The sequence below is a fragment of the Patella vulgata genome, chromosome 3 (genome assembly GCF_932274485.2).
Source record: "Patella vulgata chromosome 3, xgPatVulg1.2, whole genome shotgun sequence".
Lineage (NCBI taxonomy): Eukaryota > Metazoa > Mollusca > Gastropoda > Patellidae > Patella > Patella vulgata.
In genome coordinates, this window is record NC_065881.2 from 3,425,470 (window position 1) to 3,446,146 (window position 20,677).

Sequence of the window (20,677 nt, forward strand, 5' to 3'; positions counted from 1 at the left end):
GTCATCATTATCGATTTTTTGATTTAATCATCAATAAGCGTTGAGCAGCAGATCGATTTCTAATCCAGTAAATATCGCAGGTGAGCATTGGCATCGAGAGTTGATTATGCTCTTGTCATATTAATAAAGTCTAATTAATAGTTCACATAAAGACCTACAATAGGCATGACATACATTACCAGCCTTTAGAAAGAAGTGAAATTGAAGATCTGGGGATGAAGAGAACATCAATTTCAAATCTTTCCCTCTCATAATTCATATTCCAAGCCATTAGAAATACATTTCAAACTCAGAGAATTAAAATAAGTGGGCTGAATCCGTTTTTCAGGTTGGACGAGAAATTCAAATGCTTATAAGACGTTTCGTTCCCTTCATATATGCTAGTTACACATCAAGAGATACCACAATTTAGAGTTTTCGAATTTAATTGCCCGTTACGATCAATAGAACATCGTTTTATTTTTTATCAGAAATAAACATTTTTATATAATATTTTACAATCTCACTTAAACACAGACTCTATTTCGTTTCGTTTTTTATAGTTCAAAATTTAGTCTTAATGGACTAGGACCAGGAAGAGTTGTTATATAACCTGCGTTCTAGGTGGCATGATGAGGGGAGCTTGGGCAAATATCCTGAGGTGTTGTTGGCGCTGGTGTATTGGCTGGTTTCGATACATTCAAGGAGGTATACATTTCATGGAAAGTAGGGGCAAAGAACTATGGATAACCCAGTAGAAACGTCAACGCTGATTGAATAATCAACATCGAACGTCATAAGGTCACAATCCGCTCGTATGAACCTGACGCGACCTTCTACTACAACTGGTCAGATCTTCATGTAGTGTAGGCCATCGAAAGTATAAACAAAGAAACGAAATATAGATTTGTATTTTAATTCGATTGAATAATAATAATATATTTAATACCACTCTGAAAATTACAGAACTGTTCTATAAAAGTAAATAGTTTTCTATTTATTCTAAGAATTATTTCTTTAAAACCACAGGGGACCAGTCATTGTGGTAAACAATAAGAAATTATCAATCTGAACGGGGTCTCTTGGGAGCGATTATTGCAGATTGAAGACAAAAAATGGGTAGGAATTATACGTGAATGGATGAACTTTAAATGAAGTCAATAATAAACTCAAGTACAATGGAAACTCACTGGTGGGCACGAAACAGAATCCTATGGACGATATCAATACAAGCGAATCAATTGAGGTTTACCGCTTGACTCGTTTGGATGAACCGGGATAGTCAAGGGCATCAAGTCCGGAAATAGAGCCGCTACGGTTTACTTTTTTTCCCGATTTTCAACTGCCTGGGGATATCTGTTGTACACGGAATATCAGTTTATCGCCCTATCCGACCAACTAGACACGACATTGGCAAGGGGGAGACCAGGCTGATAAATCTCCAAAAACTTTGAGTAAATTACCACAAGGATTGTTTTTTCTGTTTCACCAGTTAAACAAGTGGTACCACGTGTTCTGGTTTTTTTAACCGTCCTAAAATAAACCTTACAATATAATTTAATTCAATTATGAGCGCGATTTATTTTTTGTATGGATAAATCTCTCCTTCACGTCATTCTTTAACGTGTATTTTAAAAATACCTTTATTTGTTCGAGTCTGTCTTCTGTCAGTATTTATAAACACCTTGAGTGAGAAATAAGAATAGTAACAATCTTAGACTTGGATCTCTCTAGTGGATTAGTTCTATATAAGGCAAGTGATGGCCTATATATTTAATTCCCTGAAGATGGCTGACGAGAATGGCGGCTACAAATATTTTACAATCAGCCGACTAAAGGATTAGATTTAGTTGACAATCAGTGAATAACTAATGAATGAAAAATAGATCTATTTCTTCAGTTAAATAACCATTTAATAAGTAATGATTATTCTTGTTGTTTTAAAGGCGAGATCAAATGAAATGGGGTTTAACGTCCTACTGTTCTGCTCCGGCTAAGCTAACGAAGACGGACATAGGCCATACAGTGTGCTATGAGGGAGATTTTGACAGGGCAGCCGCACTTTGGACTACTCTTATATCGAATTCCAACAGCCAATGGATCTTTAACGTACAAGGCAATGTTACACGGGACCTCAATTTTTTGTCCCATCCGAACAATTAGACAGCTGACAAGATACATTATGAACTATTAGATAAAGAGCTGGCCGTTCTAGATATAAAAATTTGTCTTATTAAAGATACATTATGACCGATTAGATAAAAAAGCTGACCTCTATTGTTATAATAGAAAAAAACCCACGAGGGTGGACGGGCGACCCTACTCCTTGTCACGTACAACCGGGGAATCAATACCACGCCAGTTGACTCAATGACAGCCCCCCCCCCCCGCCAGCAAAATAGATAATGCAATATGATTAGATGAAAAATTTCAGTCATATTCTGAATGTTTGAATTCATATCCGACATGTCTGAAGATTTATTGCATGCTGGACATTAATAACTAATTTATACTTCTACTGCTGGTGAGTTGCGGTTGCGGTTGCGTTTGGGGCTGTTTCGTTTGATAAACATTTTAAGTTACTTTTGTAATAATATGTGAAATTTAGCAAACGTTTTTGAATTAAATAACGCAACATGCGAAATTTACAAATCGTTATTGGTTTTTAAAATTAAAATTAACAGATTATTCTATTTGGCAAATATTACGGAGGGCCTGACAAGGACAGCTGTCTAGTCCTTCGGATTAGACGATAAACCCAGGTCCCGTGTATACATTGGAATGCACGTAAAAGATCCCTTGGCAGTTGGAATTCGATATAAGAGTAGGCGATAGTGCCGCTGCCCGGGCAAAATTTCCCTCATAGCACACTGTATGGCGTATGCCTGTCTTCATTAGCCCAGGTTAGGAGCAGAACAGTAGGACGTTAAACCTCATTTCATTTCATTTCTATTACTCTCTACGTTTTGGATTAACAGTATACTCCATTGGTTAATTCAGAGATAGTTGAACCAATGAGATGGTCTGATAGAAAGTGGTGAATGACGGGAGATAAAATAGCCTGGTGAGTGAACGTAAGACCACTTGAAGCCAGTAATAATATTTAAAGCGGCGGTAAAGCCTACTTGATTCACTTAACTCGTCACTTGTAGTCATCTCGCTTTAAACTGAGTTAACTTATCCGATTATTAACAACATGCTATGTTAACGGGTCCCATTATCAACAACTAAACTATTACATTATTTAACTCTTAACCGTTCAATGACACGTCATTGCTCCGAGGAGTTGCTCAACAATAAGAGCATGGGTTAAACATGGGTAACAACATTTGATTCTCTTAAAGTGGCAATATTATTGCTATTACTTTATTTGCATGAGAATTTAAATACATACTATATTAATGCCGTCTATAAACTTATAGAATCTTAGACAATTCCACATTTCCCAAATAAAATGTCCGAAAACTCGAATTGTTAAATTGGTTGCCTACCAAAACAGCGTTTGTTTACAGTGAGTGACGTCATAGAGATGGTTGGTTTAATATACTAGGTTTTATTTCAACTATAAAACTAATGTCTGGATGTTGTGACGTATAAATGGTGGGTGTCGTTATTTCTGTAAGGAACACCTGCTACTAGTATCATTAGTTATTATTCTCGACTGTCTCTAGATTCTTACTATTTCAACATCTAATATTAGTTATAACCATATCATCATAGTACCACAAATCATCATTCTAGCTAGGGGGTTTACGTCTGCTTTCACCGATCAGGATATCGCAGACAAGTCTTTCCGGAGAAACATGTATCGCTACTGTTTCAATAATAATATATGTATATCAAAATATTAAAAAAAAGACTGTGTGAATGTCACATACAAAAATCCTCATTCGTCTGCTTTCACCGAGGGGAATATCGCAGGCAATTATTTCTGAAGAAACTTGCAAAAAAAAGGCTTCTATTGGTTGATAGTTCAAGTGCTACATAAGTCCAGAATTGTGGTCTATGTAGTCTGTTGTGTTCGGTTTATGATCCAAACAGTTTTTATGGGAGTATTACTGTTTGATAAAGACTAGAGCGTGTTAGCAGAAGCGTCGCGCAGTAACTGTTACCATAGTAATAAAATCAAATAGGGTTTAACGTCCTACTTTTCTGTTCCGACTGGGATAATAACGACGGCGTAACCATAGAACTCTGTTCATTGAAATAATTTATCAAGGACATCAAAAACATTTTTTTTGATAATCCATTTATAATTTTCATTTTCTAAGTTAGTTTGTTAATTAATAATTACGTATAACTCATTTTTTTCCTCAGAAAACCGAAAACTTGGAAAAATCACAAAACTAGGGAAAACACAAGACTGAGAAAAACACAAAAGAAATCTGAAAATTTAAGCCGAATGTCAAATAAAATCAGAGTCATTAATGTGTTTTATCTTGGTTAAATTTTCTTCTAAAGGAAATTATTAACCAGACTTTGATGAGAAAATATCTAATTTAACGTCCAAATATCTCGATTAACAGGCATTCTCCTGGCTTTTATAAACTCTATAATTTACCCGCTAAATCACCGGTTATCCAGACACAAAGAAAACAATAATTAGTCATTGTAAATGGAGTGGAACAAACGGTTCTCGGATATCCGGACATTTAATGGCTGTTTATTATTACTCTTGGTGGGACGTCTCGATCGGAATAATTTGATATTAACCTCTCGACTCTAGGAATTACCACTTCAATAAGCACGGTCTTAATAGAACACACATCTTACTCTATGTTGTTCGACTCTACCACCAGGGGTCCTGATATCCCACAGAATAGCGACACCTGTCGACAGTATTCCACGACAGAAGTCAGTGTTTAAAGTGTTTAGGGTTAACTAAGCGACATGTTTTCTTTATAAAGATTTATTTTGATATTTCAATGTAATATAGATGTGAAGTGCGCATGCGTTGTTACTAAGAGATCGGTTATTATAATCCAAGTATAACATTGTAACTATGTATTTCTGGGGAATCGTGTATTTATGTATGTACAATAACTGTATAATAAATACACTAGTAGCTGTTTTCCATAAGTATGTGTTTTGTTGTAACTGTATAATATCTAACGAGTTCAGGAAGTGAATATTTTCTAATTGAATAAGCACAAAAATTAGTTACTCTGAGCAATGACCCAAGAAATGTTGAGCATTCTTAAAGATAATTCTCAAATAAATACTGTTATATAATATTTACAAATCAAAAAATCAAACTGTACCAATCAGTAATCAGTTAAAAAGGCCCAAAGGAATTAATACACATTTACACTAGTCTATAATTTATAACAGTGTGAGCTTTAAAAACATGGTCTCGAATGGATGAATGTCACAAATAAATCCTCATTCTAAATGGGGATTAACATCTGCTTTCACCTATGGGAGTATCGCAGACAAGATTTGCTGATAAAACTTGCCATAAAAGGCTTCTCATCACAACAGTTCGTTTGTTATATTTTTTAGTGTATATATGATAGCTCTGTGAATTGTCTGTTATGTCTGTCTGCTGAGTAACACTTCTCCTGACCTATTTATTAACTAATAATAGAAAAAAATGAATTGACCTTACCTGTCTATAATAACTGGATCTGATGGCGTCTCGTTTCGATTTCCACAACTTTTCTTGTCACAACATCGGCTTTAAAATACAAAAAACAAAGTTGATTTTTTCATTGTTTTTACAGTTTAACAAAAATTAATTGAATTAGGGTTTAACGTCCTGCTGTTCTGCTAGGTCTGGGTGCTATGATGGAAATTTTACCCGATAGAGGCACTATGGCCTACTCTTATATCGAATTCCAACTGTCGAGGGATCATTTACTTGCACGCCAATGTGTACACGGGACTTCGGTTTTTCATCCCACCGAAAGACTAGACAGCTGTCCCTGCCAGGCCCTCCGTCCTGCACCACTGACAAGGGGAAACCACGCCGGAAAATCCCAATGAACTTTCTCGACCAACACCGGGATCGAACCAGTGACCTCTTTTCAATCAGACTGAATCAAAGATGATGTATCACTGATACATAACAAATTTGAGCACACTCTAGCGTGAACTAAAAATAATATAATATTTGTTTTCTTTTAAAAATAAATTTTCCACAATAAAAGTAAAATATTAAAACATACCTGCACATAACTTCATGGGTTAATAAAACTCGACACATTTCTGGATTCTTATCCTGACCTTCGTATATAATAGCCTAAAATATAAGGTCAAAGGTCACATTAAACTCCAAGGTCATCGTTGAAAGTTCAACTATAAATTTATCGAAATATCAAAGGTCAAGGTGAAAGTTTAACTAATACTCGTATTATTCAATTTATCAAATTTGATGAATTCTTTTAAAATGCAAAGAAGACACAAATTGTTTACTATCTAAAAATATTATAATATAAATCCAATTTCCTTTCCAATAAATATCAAATTTAGGTTATAAATAGAAACCGTGCCATGTTTCATCACTTCACAGTAAAATACATGAAAAAGTCCTAAATTGAAAGTGGTAAACTCGGCTCTCTAGAATCGTGAGAAAAGTTTGATAAAAACAATAGATAATGATAAATTGTGTAAGAATTGAGATGAAAGAGATGCCGACAGTAACCATGGTAACATACCTGTTTAGAAACTGAATCAATAAGCCGTACGTATATATCTTGTTCTTGTCGTACACCTACAACACACCAAATATATATTATTATTATTTAATTAATACAACACAGACCAGTGTCGTACACATGGCACAACTTACTTTATACCTCTTTTGGGAAGCTGTAATATTTAATCATTTTTCTTCTGCGTAAGATTTTATTAAAGAAATGTAGTGGTCTCGGGTGACGTGAGTAAAAGTGGTACCACGTGTTCTGGTCGAAGGCGTGTTTTTATTATAAGAATAAATCTTGTTTGTTTGGTAAAACAAATAAATAGGATTCGACCCCTTACATTGCTGTGCCAGCCGGGATAAAGAAGACAAACTCACTTCATGCACTGTGCTGTTACAAACGTTATCCCAATCTGTTTCGCAAAGGAATTGCGAAAGTATTCTTATAATTCTGTATAAGATGGCTGCCTTATAATGTGACGTCACATCAAGAGTCGTCGATCATTGGTCCAATGGCGCGAGCATTGTTTACATAAGACGTTGTGAGCGTGAACTGGTCCGGGCAGAATGGTGCCTTTTACTCATTTTATATACTCATTTACATTAAACAAAAATATATCCAGATATACTTCAAACACCTTTATTTATTTTTCTAGTACGTAAAAAATATGTTTTAGAATTTAATTTTCGGAAGGAAAAAGGTTAATGTCGTGAGCTAATTAACCCAAACCGATGTCATCCCTATAAGTGATTGTAGCGGCCTAACGAATATTCACTGCGGATCAATGTGACATGTTCCCTGGACAGCGACGTTTCCGTCTTTTTCTCATCAAATTCAACCTGTCGAGGTTCTTTTACGTGGACTTCACCTAAACGTTACGACATACTCTTATTTTTATTTCTACCAGTCCCGAAATGACCTAGTTTGTGTCGAGTGGACGTTAAACCAAATCTCTCTCTCTCTCCCTCTCTCTCTCTCTCTCTAACCAGTGGAGCATTAACGTCCTGCCAATGTTATACACGGGATCTCGTTTTTTTGTCCCCTCCGAACGACTAGACACTTTCCATAGTCAGACCGAATATTTTAATAGAATGTAGAAACGACAAGCATAGAGAACGAAAATAAAAGTAGTTTTTATATTCATTTAATATTTGTTTACATCTAGATGTGTCGTACACGCCCAGCTTTTAAATAATCTAATGACAGTTATTCATCTAATATTTACCTACAAAAAATAAATCTATTGAGGACCAAATCAAATACGAATCCATTCTGTTTTTATTGAATGGTTTTCTGGTATAGGCCTGCTATTCAATATCGCCATTTTCCACGCGTCTATTTTTCTAATGATCGTATTTCTGTGGTAATTATGAGATACAAGAGCGATATAAAAGCCCTTTCTATTGTTATATTATTGTAGTAAAATAATATTAATTCCCATATTGCTATTATTGTAATATTAATACATCATTAGATTAACGGGCACTGACATAGCGAACCTCAGTGTAAGCACCATGCGCATTCTAACTATAAAATCATTGAATTGAATTGAAGCGGAACGAAGCAGGCTTTTAGCTTGATGAAAATTTCTGTGTGAGCCAGTTACTGAGTTATTAATCATTTATCAGTAACAGAAGTTGGCTTGTAAATTATAGAATTCAACCCTCATATAGCGAGTACAATATGATAATACCAGGGTTCTAGTGCTAGGCATTTCATCTTATATACATATATGCTTGTTGTTTATTGTTTCAAATGTTGTGTCCGTGGGTTTGTCTTGTATAATTGTACTTACTATTATTTCTAATATAGTGCTTATTTATTTACTATTATATGTTTCTATCCAATAACTTACATTTCCTGATGTCAAATCGCCTAAATTTTAGCAAAACATATACTTTTAATTTAATTTTATCTATTTATCTTTTAGAATGGTGGGAAGTTTACGCTTTAGATCATTAGGTCAATCATTATTGAATAATGTGACATGGCTTCATCAGTTGACGATTATCCAGTCCTAAATCCTATTAGGTAATAACCTCTCTTACTTCCGCCGCCATGATATCCGAGAATAAAACGCTATACACCCTTTGAAGTTCTGACGAAATGGTGACTGTATAATGCCCCTGTGACAAATGGCCGTCTATATTTAGTATAGAAGACCTATTATTGGTACTGAGGTCTCGTGTTATAATTACAGAGAGTGGGAGGGAGAGGGGGTGTGGCGGAGGGGATGGGGGTCTTTAATCCTTTAGAAAGATGGCTATAGTATAATAACAAGGTAGTTTAACGATATCCATCTGTCGGGTTAAATATAACTTTCTCTGTTTGGAAGAAGTCGAGGTGAAATTTATAATCTCCTACAAATTATCTGTTTTTATACATCGGTAATAAGTCTATACAACTTGGAATACGTCATATATATAGTTGATCTAAATAAATGTTGAATGCATATTAATTTAGAAATTTTAACACCTTAGGCAGCTCTTTTACTTACGATCATAGGCGTACGGGGAAATTTTTGCCTGGGGGGCGGTGGTGGTTGGTGCCCAAACAATTTAGTTAGGTTCTTAGTATGTTACATAATAATAATAAATTCGCTGTTAAATTGGACACATTCAAGAACACAATATTTTTTATACAACTTATACAAAGTACAATTGAGTGCCCAAAATGGGGGGGGGGGCGTACGCCTATGCTTACGATATTCTTACGTCACTTCCGTAAACAAGCATTAATTTGGCAACCAACCAATTTAAGAATTTGAGTTTTTAATCCATGTATTTGATAAATGTGTAGGGTTGTAAGATATAATAAGTTTATAGATGACTATAATATAACATGTTTTAAAGTCTTCAATGACTGGACGTGGTCGGGTTGCTTTTCATAAAATAATACCAATATCACTACTTTCAAATCAATAACAATTTAAATCATAAATTTACACAATAACAATAGGTTGGGGATCGTTTATAATTGTTTTGTTTTATTGGAGGAAGGGATCTATCGGTAACAACTATTGTTAGCACGTACATTACACGACAGTTGGTCACCGTCGCTAATTATATAGCACGTGCATGTTGGGTAAACACCGTACATCCTCGACACACAATAGCACGTGATCTTAATTAGTACAATATTGACTGGTTGATCGAGAAACCGGGGACTAATTGAATGAAAATTGACTGGAAAATCTCGTCAATTAGTTGTGATACGGGTGTTATTATCGTTTCTTGTGATTATTGGGTGAAACAAAATAAGATTTTAGGATGAAAAGCTTTTAACAAACTAGTTTCAATCTTCAATTCGTGATTTTATGAAACTGGTCGCGTTTTATGGTAAAGGCAAAGCAGGGGAAAAACGAGGGCAAAGTCAGAGTTTATAAGTCCGGAGTGTGTGTAAGGGATACACGTTGGGGTAGGAACCAACGCCAAGCTGACCCCCCCCCCCCCCCAAAAAAAGGGGGCACTTGTTGGGAATATAACATTGCACTCCCCCTCCCCTCCCCTCCCCTACACCGAATATATCTTTTGTGCTACAGAGATTTATTATTATTTATAAATTGGCATACAACCGCATGCATCAATTTTAATTCATAAAGAATCGTCCAGCTAGCTGTAAGTCTTGTCGGGTGTCGGACACGATACAGGGTATGCGTAATCTTTCTAGAACACCCGATACCCCGTCTCATTTGAGGATTTTACATAACTAACAAACTGTCATTTTTCTATCTGCGAATTCTTTTCTTTTTTAGTTCTACTCTATTAATTTTATCTTTTTGTATATCGGATCGGGATATTTTTGAATAAAAGGTCATTGTTCTGTATTATTAAATATTAAATTTAGAATCACAACACGTCAAGTAGTCGAGGACAAACTCGACTAATATAAACAAAAACAGATATCACCCCCTTTTGAAATAATAAAACCTGCGTAACAATACGTAGACAAAGAAGACAAGTTCTCCAAAAGATTAACACGATAACATTCAGCAAAGGCATGTTTCTTTTAAACTAGTTACCATAAACAAGAAACAATTACATTAAGAAAAGTGGAGCGAAACCAAGTCCTGATAAATTATACATATTCTGGAATAAACCTCTCGCAGTCTTTATTTATCAACACCCCTGGTTCATATTCATTCAACTTGAATAATCGAGATTCAAATCTAATAATATATCCATACAAACAGATTTTATATCAATGTTGTTGATTGATTCGATCGAATGGCGATCATAGATTACACAAAACTATTCGTGTATAATCTAACAATGTATGCCATGTCTTTTTTGTAAGTTGAATTGAATAGAATCTAATTGAATGATCACTTTCACTCTTTATATAAATTCACTGTCTTTATTTGTGATCAGCAGTCTAAGTATTATTTTAATAAATTTCTTTTATATCTAAAATATATTATCATTCAATTTTAATAGACGGTGAGACAATAATCACGTTGTTTTGTTTCAATGTGTCAAAAGGATAAAATCAGTTATTCAGCCGTACCGAGTGTGTTGCAGGTGGAAATAACACTATTATATTAGGGTTACAGATTGGTTTTGAAATCAACAAATAGACCTTAAGTTGCATAAAGACAAGGAATACAAATTGCTTTTGAAATCAACAAAGTTGCAATATATGTGTTTATAAAGACAATGGCTTACCGTTAGCGAAGAGAAGTTGTAATCTGTAGTGAATTCCATTGTTGGTTTTCTGTGATTCGTGTTCCTGGAGATAAAGAGAAATAAATCAATTAAAACATTTCAAAAAATCTCGTGAAATCTTTTTGTATTTGTTTATAAGCCAAATTATTGAAAGTTCTTTTGAGTCAGCGAAATATTAATTTATTCAAAATTGTGAAAGTTGGATATCTAAAATAAATGTCAACCTAACATTGGTTCCATTCCGTCCACTATTTACAAAAATATGAGATGACACATCAAGCCGTCAATCAAATCCAGCGCCATCAAAATTTTTCGATCGGCCTTTTTATTTTTATTTTTGGGTGGGGGAGTCTTTTAATTGAATTTAAATCATCAGTTTGGGTTCATTTAAGCGTGGGGTAAGCCATTGAAAATTCAAATGGCGTTCACCGGCATTAAAATATAGTGATTACGTCATCTGCGTTTGTCGTCATGGCTGTATGATCAATATCATAGTCATTTATTAAATATTAAAATTCTAACAGCGCCATTGTTCCATTTAAGTCGAAAACTATTTCAAGCAAGGAAAACCCCTTGCTCTTGACTTGATAAATATGGAAAATAATATCTGAATATTTCCGGTTCATGTATCCGCTTATTGCAAACTCCTAATTCCCCATTAACCGTGATCTTCCGTTTGATTGAAAAAACTGAGATCGATGACGGCGAAATAAAGGAACGTTGTACTTAATATAGATAAATGTTTAATGAGACATTCCATCGAGAGATCATTTAAATTAATTCTCCTTTCCAATAAAATGTCTTTACCCTACGATGTATATATAGATTTGTTTTAATCAAGTTACCCAAATACAAAAAAAGGTAGGCCTAGTATATTACTTATATTTGGTTGCTTATAAGATATTTTATGATTCACGATAATATTTTAATGTTTGGTTGTTGATTTCTAATAAATCTAGTCCCTATATACTACACAAATTCAGGTGAATATCCATTTACGACTGAGGTGTTAGAATATATTTCATTTTAATCTATTCATTTTTACGTAATTAAATATTGTATTTGGAGGTATGAATTTCGACCTTGTGAGTTTGTATTAATTAGATAATGATCTACACTTTAAGTGGTTTAATTTCTATTATTTATTTATTTTAATAACAATATACATCAGGCAATGAACGTGCCATAGAAAGTTATTAAATATATAAAAATTCATATTTATTAAAATTAAAAACATTCAGCGACATTTCCCTTGAATGTAAAGAAATTTATGACGTTTAAAAGTCCGGGTAGAACTCGACGGTAATCAGACAGTTCTATTGTTAACCATTGACTTCATGAATAAATAAAATACCAACAACAATATGGCGGAGAAAACCTGTTCAACTTTTACAACGTGCAGAAAAAAAAATCCATATCTTTATTAGAAGTTGTTACAGTTGAGTAATTTGATGGAATTAATTGTTTCTGTGTAAATAGCGGGAAATATCACGTAATATTTCCCGGTAATATATCGATAAATCACTTAATATCTATGTTTCTATTGTCTTTAATTACTTATAAAACACGGTATTAATCACCTATTCTTCTACCTGGTATAATACAGGTAAATAAGATGTCTGACACCTGTATCAATACCACATCAAAGTTATTCACCTGCATATACAGGTGAATATAATATAAAACAAATTTCAGTCCCACAGTTATGTCTGAATTCGACGATTTTGCCATCAATGTGTGATTTTGTGTGTGTGTGAGAGAGAGAGAGAGAGAGAGAGAGAGAGAGAGAGAGGGGGGACTGCCTAAACCAGGGGGGGGGGGGGGTCGGTTAACGCAAATACTGATCAACATATTTTTATATATTTTTCAACCACATTTAATTTCTCACTGTGCAATATTTTGTATTGCGTCACAATCTGGTAAATATGCCTGACCATAACCATTAACCCGACAGAAAACACTTGTTTCAACCTACACGCGTTGGTAAATAGGATAGGTCCAAATCACTTACACTAACAAAATAACAATAAATAGACAATAAATAGGAAACCGTGTAAAGTTTAAAACGTTGGATAATATCCGCGATATTTGTAGCTATATTACTAGACAAATCCTTCTATTTTTATACAGTACAAAATAAAAACGTTAACTGTCTGTTGTGTTGTACTTGATAGGAAATGTTTAGGGATTATCTACATGTTTAATATCAAAACAAATGATATGGGGTTTAACGTCCTACTGTTCTTCTCTCTGGGCTAATGAAGACGGACATACCGTGTGCTATGAGGGAAATTTTGTCAGTGGTGTAGAACAGGGCACCTTACAAGAGCATTGTCTAGTCGTTCAGATTGGCGTGCACGTAAAAGAACCCTTGACAGTTGGAATTTGAAATCAGAGCAGGCCGTAGAGTAGCTGTGAGGTCGGAATTTCGTATGTCCGTCTTCATTAACACAATCGGAGCCGAATATTTCATTTTTATTTTGTCATTTAAAGACAGAATACTAATAATTCTATGTTAAGTATTTCGGGAAACCGGGTAACAAACTACACAGATGGCATCCTCAATAAAAGGGTGAATATTTTATATCAATTAATTAATTATCTAAAGTATTTCTAATTAATAGCAATTCCGTAGGATATAACATTTGAATTGTCTCTCCGAGCTCGTGATATTCCTACTAATTTGTTCATACATATATATATATATATATTAAACTACGTCATAACATAAATACAGTCGATTCAATAATCAAATATGTTTCCATGGCAACAACCAGCTTTATAAAATAAAGTTAAAACGAACGCGCGATTCATCTAACTATAAAATAAAAACAATATCTTTATTGCAGATAGTAAATGGCTGAATATTCGATTGTGATTCCTAACTGATTCCCAACGTTTTCTCATTTTATAGGACGTTTGGATCAGTTCATTTTGACAGCCAAACGAAAATTTCAATTTAAAAAAATCGGGCACTCCGCCCTTTGCTTCAATCGGAACTATTCAAAATTTACCAAAATTATACTGCCAAAAAAGCATCCTGGCCCCCACATCCCCCACCTCCTTCTCCCCCTACCCTCTGCTCCCCCACTAGAAACCAGATTAAATAAAAAGGTCTTCTTACCTGATCTTTTTCAACAAAATCTATAAAAGCTGTTCTTTCTATTTCTACTGGTTGACCTTGACGATCGTATAAAGCCAAAACAAAATGGAAAAAATTACTTTTTCTTAAATTACTTGGTGGTTGCTTCTCAAAGTGGGCGCGGCTCAACCCAACGCTGAAAAATATAAATAGGTAAAACTTTAATTACGTTGATTCCAGGGTAAAAGTTAACGTATTTGATTCTAAAAAGAATGCTAGTCCTTAAATTGTTCAATTCTGTATTTACAAATGATGAATTGAAAAATTGGACTTTATGCGTTTCTTTGTTAGGGCCTCTGCCCCGCTCCTATTCATGGAGAAACCAAAAGGAATTTTTAGAATCCGCTGAAATGTATTGTAACCAGGCCCGTAAAAGTTTCGCCCCCCCCCCCCCCGTGCCCCTTTCAAAAATTTTCGCCCCCCCCCCCCCCGTCTGAAAATATTGTCGACCGTAAACCCCCCTAGATATACAGTGTCCGTCAATTTTACAGAGAACATTGCCCGCCCCCTCGTTGCTCTGAGCTAGTTACGGCCGTCATTGTAGCAGACACAAGACATGTACTAACAATACTTGAATAACCTACAATTATATTAAATACATTTTAAATACTTCAAGATATTAACCATGGTTCTATATAACAAACAGAGCAACAAACAAGTTTCATGTATCGGATTCAGTTTTGTTTTCAGAATTTCTCAGAAGAGCTGAATCAATGGTCAGTAACACATATCAAAACTTGCAATAAAGAATTATTGTATACAGTCAACCGAGATAACTTTATAAACAAAAACAACTAATATATATAGATGGATTCCAAGCGGTGCTGAGGTATCGTTAGCTGTTTTAATATATTTACTCTTAAAATATAATCATTCTTGGAATTTAAAAGAAAGCCCGGACTATTCCATCATTTTATATTAAGAATCAGGAATATATGAATATAATTAATTCCTAGAACGGTAAAAATAACTTTAAAAACGTTATTAATATTAGGAACGGCACCAATAAATTCATTAAGTAACCAACAAAATTCTACTGATATTTTTTGAAGAACAATCATTTGGGTTTTTGTTAGAAAACGATTTGTGGAATCTTATCGAAACGTTGTCGTGTAATAAACAAAGTAAATATATCCGGACCAAGCATTCTAGTTTTATAAGTTAATTACTAAATCAAGTCTTCATTAGCCCAGTTGAAGCAGAACAGTAGGACGTTAAACTCTATTTCATTTTAATACCCCTCTCGCGGATTAAACCATCAATATATTATTAACGTCACGGAAACAACCTGACACAGTTTCCCGGATATGGTCAATGAGCCTTTTAACGGTTTACCTTTACCGGTTATAAACCCAGTTTGCATCGTCTCCACTTTTATCACTTCAAGCATTGACCGCCTTCATTAAATATTTACATGGCAGACAGACAAAATAAGATGTTGTCGAAATTTATTCATCTTCGAGCGATATATGAAAACGATGTACCGAGAACCGGAAAGATTAAATATATTAACGTCCTTATAAATTGACAGACATATAACTATAATTTTATTCCGATGATGAAAACATATTGAATTAATTTATTTATCTTAGTCAAGAACAAAAAGATAAAATTGCAGAGATGCATTGAGTTAATAATCCGAATTAATTAGAAATTCTATGCTTTGAGGTTGTTATAATACCAAATATACAATCTATAGGACATTAAAAAAAACATCAACAGGCAAGCGAGAAAACGAGACGGGTTACAAGTTTTAAAACGAATAACAAAAGGTAAAAACCATTCAGGATTAAAAAATCAATTTATATTCTGATTGTTTAGATAATTATATTTTTTCAATGGACGGAATGTCGCTACCAAATTCAAAAAATTAGGTCCAAACTAACCACATAACTAACTGACTAGATGTTGAAATATTCAAAATGGTTTCTTTAAAAAGGAAAATATCAACTCTTTTCTCTCCCAAAATCTTAAATTAAAATCACTCGAGTCAACCAAGCAGAATAAAAGATTGTAAAATTGTTAAATTGAGAAAACTAATGAAGGCTTTGAGGTTGTTCAGCCGGCGATTCACTCTTCAATTATTTATTTACTTCGAGGCTTTTATTAGTTTTGTAAACCGTATTTCTAACATTTTAACAAATGATTCGGTATGAAGTCAAATTTGAACAGTAAATGATTTTGAAAGATAATATACAAAATTCTTGTTTACAATTAGAAAACGGAGGATTGAAAAATTGATCCACGAATTCAAGAGTCTAATCCCTCATTCCTTCATCACAGCCAAGAACTAAAATATTCAGTACCTATGTTTACACTAAATGGCTTGAGTTTTAAAACTACGTTTCAGGAATCGCGAGAGACGGTGGGAAGCTGACTGGTAAATCAGGTTTATGGAGCTTGGAATTTTTATACGCGATCGGGGACACAGGTTCCCGTTATGAATAATACAACGCAGTTAATGAGGACCCCGGGGAATCAGACTATCACAGGTCGGTAATACTAGTAATGATGAAAGCCCGTGGGTAGGGAATTCCCGGCCACTATGGGACAACCCGTCTGATCCCATCAAGTGACAGGTTGATGTACAGTCATGGCGACTGCACGTTAGGATTAGAATAAATATATTCTTTAATCGCCGTCTGCCGTATGCTGCAGACACAACTTAAATAGTTGTTCGATTTTATCGTTTTTGATTCGTTTTAATGGAGTTTTTACGATTTCATTACGATATATACAGGTAAGATGGAATTATCAGTAACCTCTGTTTGGTTTCAGCAAGAAGCCAACATGGCGATTACCGATTAATATGTAGCGTAAAGCTAATTTGTCCTATTCGTTCCGCTAATTGTCAAACTCCTGTTATAATTTTCGGACCTCTCAATCGGAGAATTGTAAATGTTATTTTCTTACCTGCCACCTTGATCCAGTACTGTCGGCTGCATCCAGTTCCTGACGGCTGACAACTGTGATGATAAAGACTCTTCTTTCATTGGGTTGGCAATTTCTTGTTCCGTCACAAACATTGAACATACAGAAAACTACACCACCCAAAAACACCTCAAATTCGTTAAAACTAAGTTGAAAACTGACTCCTCACATTGATGTTAGCACAGAAACAGAGTAAAAAATCCACACAAAACAAAATTTCCTGGAACTGTTAAACAGATATGGCGACTGTTAGTAAAAACTGATGTGTATTAATCTGTCATTGGAGAGAAAAGGGTCGTATTATTGTCAGCTTTAGATCCCTACAGTTTCCCTCTAACTGGTTGTGATGTTTACTCTTGATAGTCGACTCGAATGAGCTATAGGCGAATCGTTTATCCTGGGACAGCTTCCTCCCAACGTCTTCCACACGTCTGCTTACTGATTCTCCCGGGTAAAGGCTTTTGTTGCCTTCCTCTGCCCTCCTCCGAACAGTTATTCCCATCAGACGATTTCAGCTCCCGCGGGAGGTAGGCGGTACCACACGCGCTGCGCTCTCGACCAATCAGATCTGTCGTTTGTTCCCAGTTGGCTCGTGGCTCCGCCCCGCTACTAGTAGGAGTGAAGTCGTTTTATTGTTAGACCAATCAAACAGCTCAAAAGGTCAACGGTAATTTCAGCGAATTAGTGCCGTTTTGATGTGTGTGCTGGGCAAACCTATCACAGACAATAATTGAAATTGAAACATGAGAAACACGAGGGCTTTAGAATGAATATTAGTCTAGTTGTCATGAGACCACGAGCTTGATGACAACTCATTAAGCCCCGCCCTCGTCATGTTTACATTCGAACAGAAGCACGTGGTTTAAGCTGTGTTGGAATATTGTCTGGTAAAAGTTTCAGTCAGCAGAATGGAATACGGAAGGTATTTTTGTTGAACTTTTACAGTTAAAGTCGTCATTTCTGTTCTAATAGTTAACACTTTTCATTTTAATATTACTGATCTTTGTTAAAATAATTTCAACTCCAACCAGACAAACAGCCATGAATTATTACAAAACAAAATAGTGTTTGGCGAACGCGGATGTATGTTTTAAAAGGCCGTTGTAGATGATTGGAAAAAAGCGATGAAAGATAATAATATAGGCCTATGAATAATTATAGGCCTATCATTTTGAGAATATTGATTTTAATGATGCGTTGAATAGTAGGACGTTAAACCCAGTTTTATTTAGTTTACAAATTGTGAAGATATGCCCCTTGTTGTGCTGTGTTGATATTTTGTTTTTATCATTTTCGAATTTACATGACCTGAATATTGACCATTTTCATCAATAACCAAAGCTATTTAGTTATGATTGTAACCAAATAATACGCACATGCATTGCGTGTTTTCAATATTCAATATTTCCATGGTAACAAAATTAAAATAAAATATTCACATCCTCACAAAACAAACAATAAATGGTAAATATTTGATTCGAAAGAAAAATAACGGGTTGATTTTCGTTTTATTACATTATCAATGGTTGATATTCAATCCACGTTTTTACATCCGACCGCCATATGGTTCATATTTATAAGATTTAAAGACCATGAATTGATTGAAAGGAACGCGATCATCGTCAAGTTATTGTTGAAAGTTTCAAGGAGACATATCTACTCCTCGATTTCTCCCCTTATTATTTGTCGTTGACTATTTCAAGGGGGCTCGAATTAATACGAAAGGTGGTGATTTAGTGCCTTTTTCAACGCCATCTTCAAAATAGGCTCCGTAGGGCTATGTAGGCTACGCCCTACCGATGACAGATTATAAAATTGGTGGGGATCTTTTAGGGTGATATGGTTATGGATAAAATATATTTTATTTATAAAACAGAAAATGTCTAGATTGTTATGAGTAGGCCAATAGAGGCCTTTTATGATTTTGTGGAACTGAAGATAATGCCAATTACAGGCCAATTGGTTAGCAATTTTATCATATCGGAGGGCCTTTTCGATACAATTCTTAGAACTAAATATTTAGTTAGGCCTACTAGAAGAATAAAGTCATAAGTGCTATTTCTAGAAGAGAAAATAAAGCGGAAAACAACCCCTTGTCAAACAAACGACAGAGAAAAGAATTTTACGACAGATGGGAGTCCGGGTCGTCATTGTCGGTTCCCCTTCAATTGTTTGCAAATATAGTTGGTGCTATTGTTCGGCTATTGATAGAGGTTTCAAACGGCGCGTGCGTGTTTACTGATCCATGAAAACATGACCCCTACATGTATTTTTGATCACTTACACGGTGTATAACAATTCACTGGCTTTCTTTAATCTACACACAAAACCTAATCATAGCCATTTTATTTTGTAAGGTCAGGGGCGTGACGTCATTAAGACGACAAGTGAAACGTCATGGGTGAGAGAATTCAGTCGCGTGCGATCCGGCTACATTTTACCCGCCAACCAAATGTCATATAAACGGTAGAACGAACACACGAATTTGCCGACAGACGCACGGACGCACTAATTACTGGCCATTCAAGATAACGGGATTTTATAGCGCTTATAGCAATGGCTTAAATTAAATATTTCTTAATTTCCTCAGAAATTTCACTTTTACGATATTGCGATTTCAAAATACAATAGTACAATATCTCGAGTTCAAATGAGATCTATTAATTAAGAGAAATGAACAATGGACATTTTTTTGGTAGGCTATATTTTTTTTTTTTTTAAGTTGTCTTGGTCTTTAGTTTTATTATACACGTAATTCTCTTATTCAATATTGAATCTAAACAGCGAATAAGCTGATTTTGTTTTGGAACAATACAAATGAAAGATAAATCGTATATAAAAACAATCTAAAAAATTCGGTAATGTTTCAAAAATGTTTTCGAAACTAGATAACATTTCAGAATTTTAATTTAAAAGGAAGTAAAAAATAAACCTCGACATAAAATATTTTAAAAAAAAATAAAAAGAAACGATATAATTATTTAATTTTTTTCGTCGGTAGACATTGCTGGGAATTGCGCAACAATAAACAGGAACAAATTGATAATTCGAAAAACAAAATGAGAAAATAAAGCAGTGTTTGGGAACTCCGCAAAAAAATATAACAAAAAATGTAACATGACAGAACGGACAAGCTTGCGCGCATTGAAACAAAAGGAAAACAAATTTAATGAGCAGACGGCATCCGGTAGACACTGTCGCCATCTTTACAAAAAGAGGTTGATGACATGAAAATTATCATCTGTTTTAAAACCCAATAATTAGGCCGGTGATGGATAACATGGCGACTTCATATTTTCCTGTTGATGTCCTAAATGATG

The 20,677-nt window shown here is 34.7% G+C and overlaps 1 protein-coding gene across 7 annotated transcripts in view; it reads right to left on the reverse strand.

Moving 5' to 3' along the window:
- The window catches only part of LOC126814692 (transcription factor COE1), a 56,779-nt gene extending 38,936 nt beyond the window's left edge, over positions 1–17,843 (reverse strand). For all 7 annotated transcript variants that reach the window (XM_050540012.1, XM_050540011.1, XM_050540008.1 and 4 more), the window contains exons 1-6: positions 17,340–17,843; positions 14,409–14,562; positions 11,285–11,348; positions 6,636–6,691; positions 6,147–6,220; positions 5,588–5,656 (exon numbers count right to left, since the gene is read on the reverse strand). In XM_050540012.1, coding sequence (XP_050395969.1) covers positions 5,588–5,656; positions 6,147–6,220; positions 6,636–6,691; positions 11,285–11,348; positions 14,409–14,562; positions 17,340–17,452 — 530 coding nt within the window. In that variant the 5' untranslated portion in view covers positions 17,453–17,843. The remainder of the gene's footprint in view (positions 1–5,587; positions 5,657–6,146; positions 6,221–6,635; positions 6,692–11,284; positions 11,349–14,408; positions 14,563–17,339) is intronic.
- Positions 17,844–20,677: the final 2,834 nt, after the last annotated feature.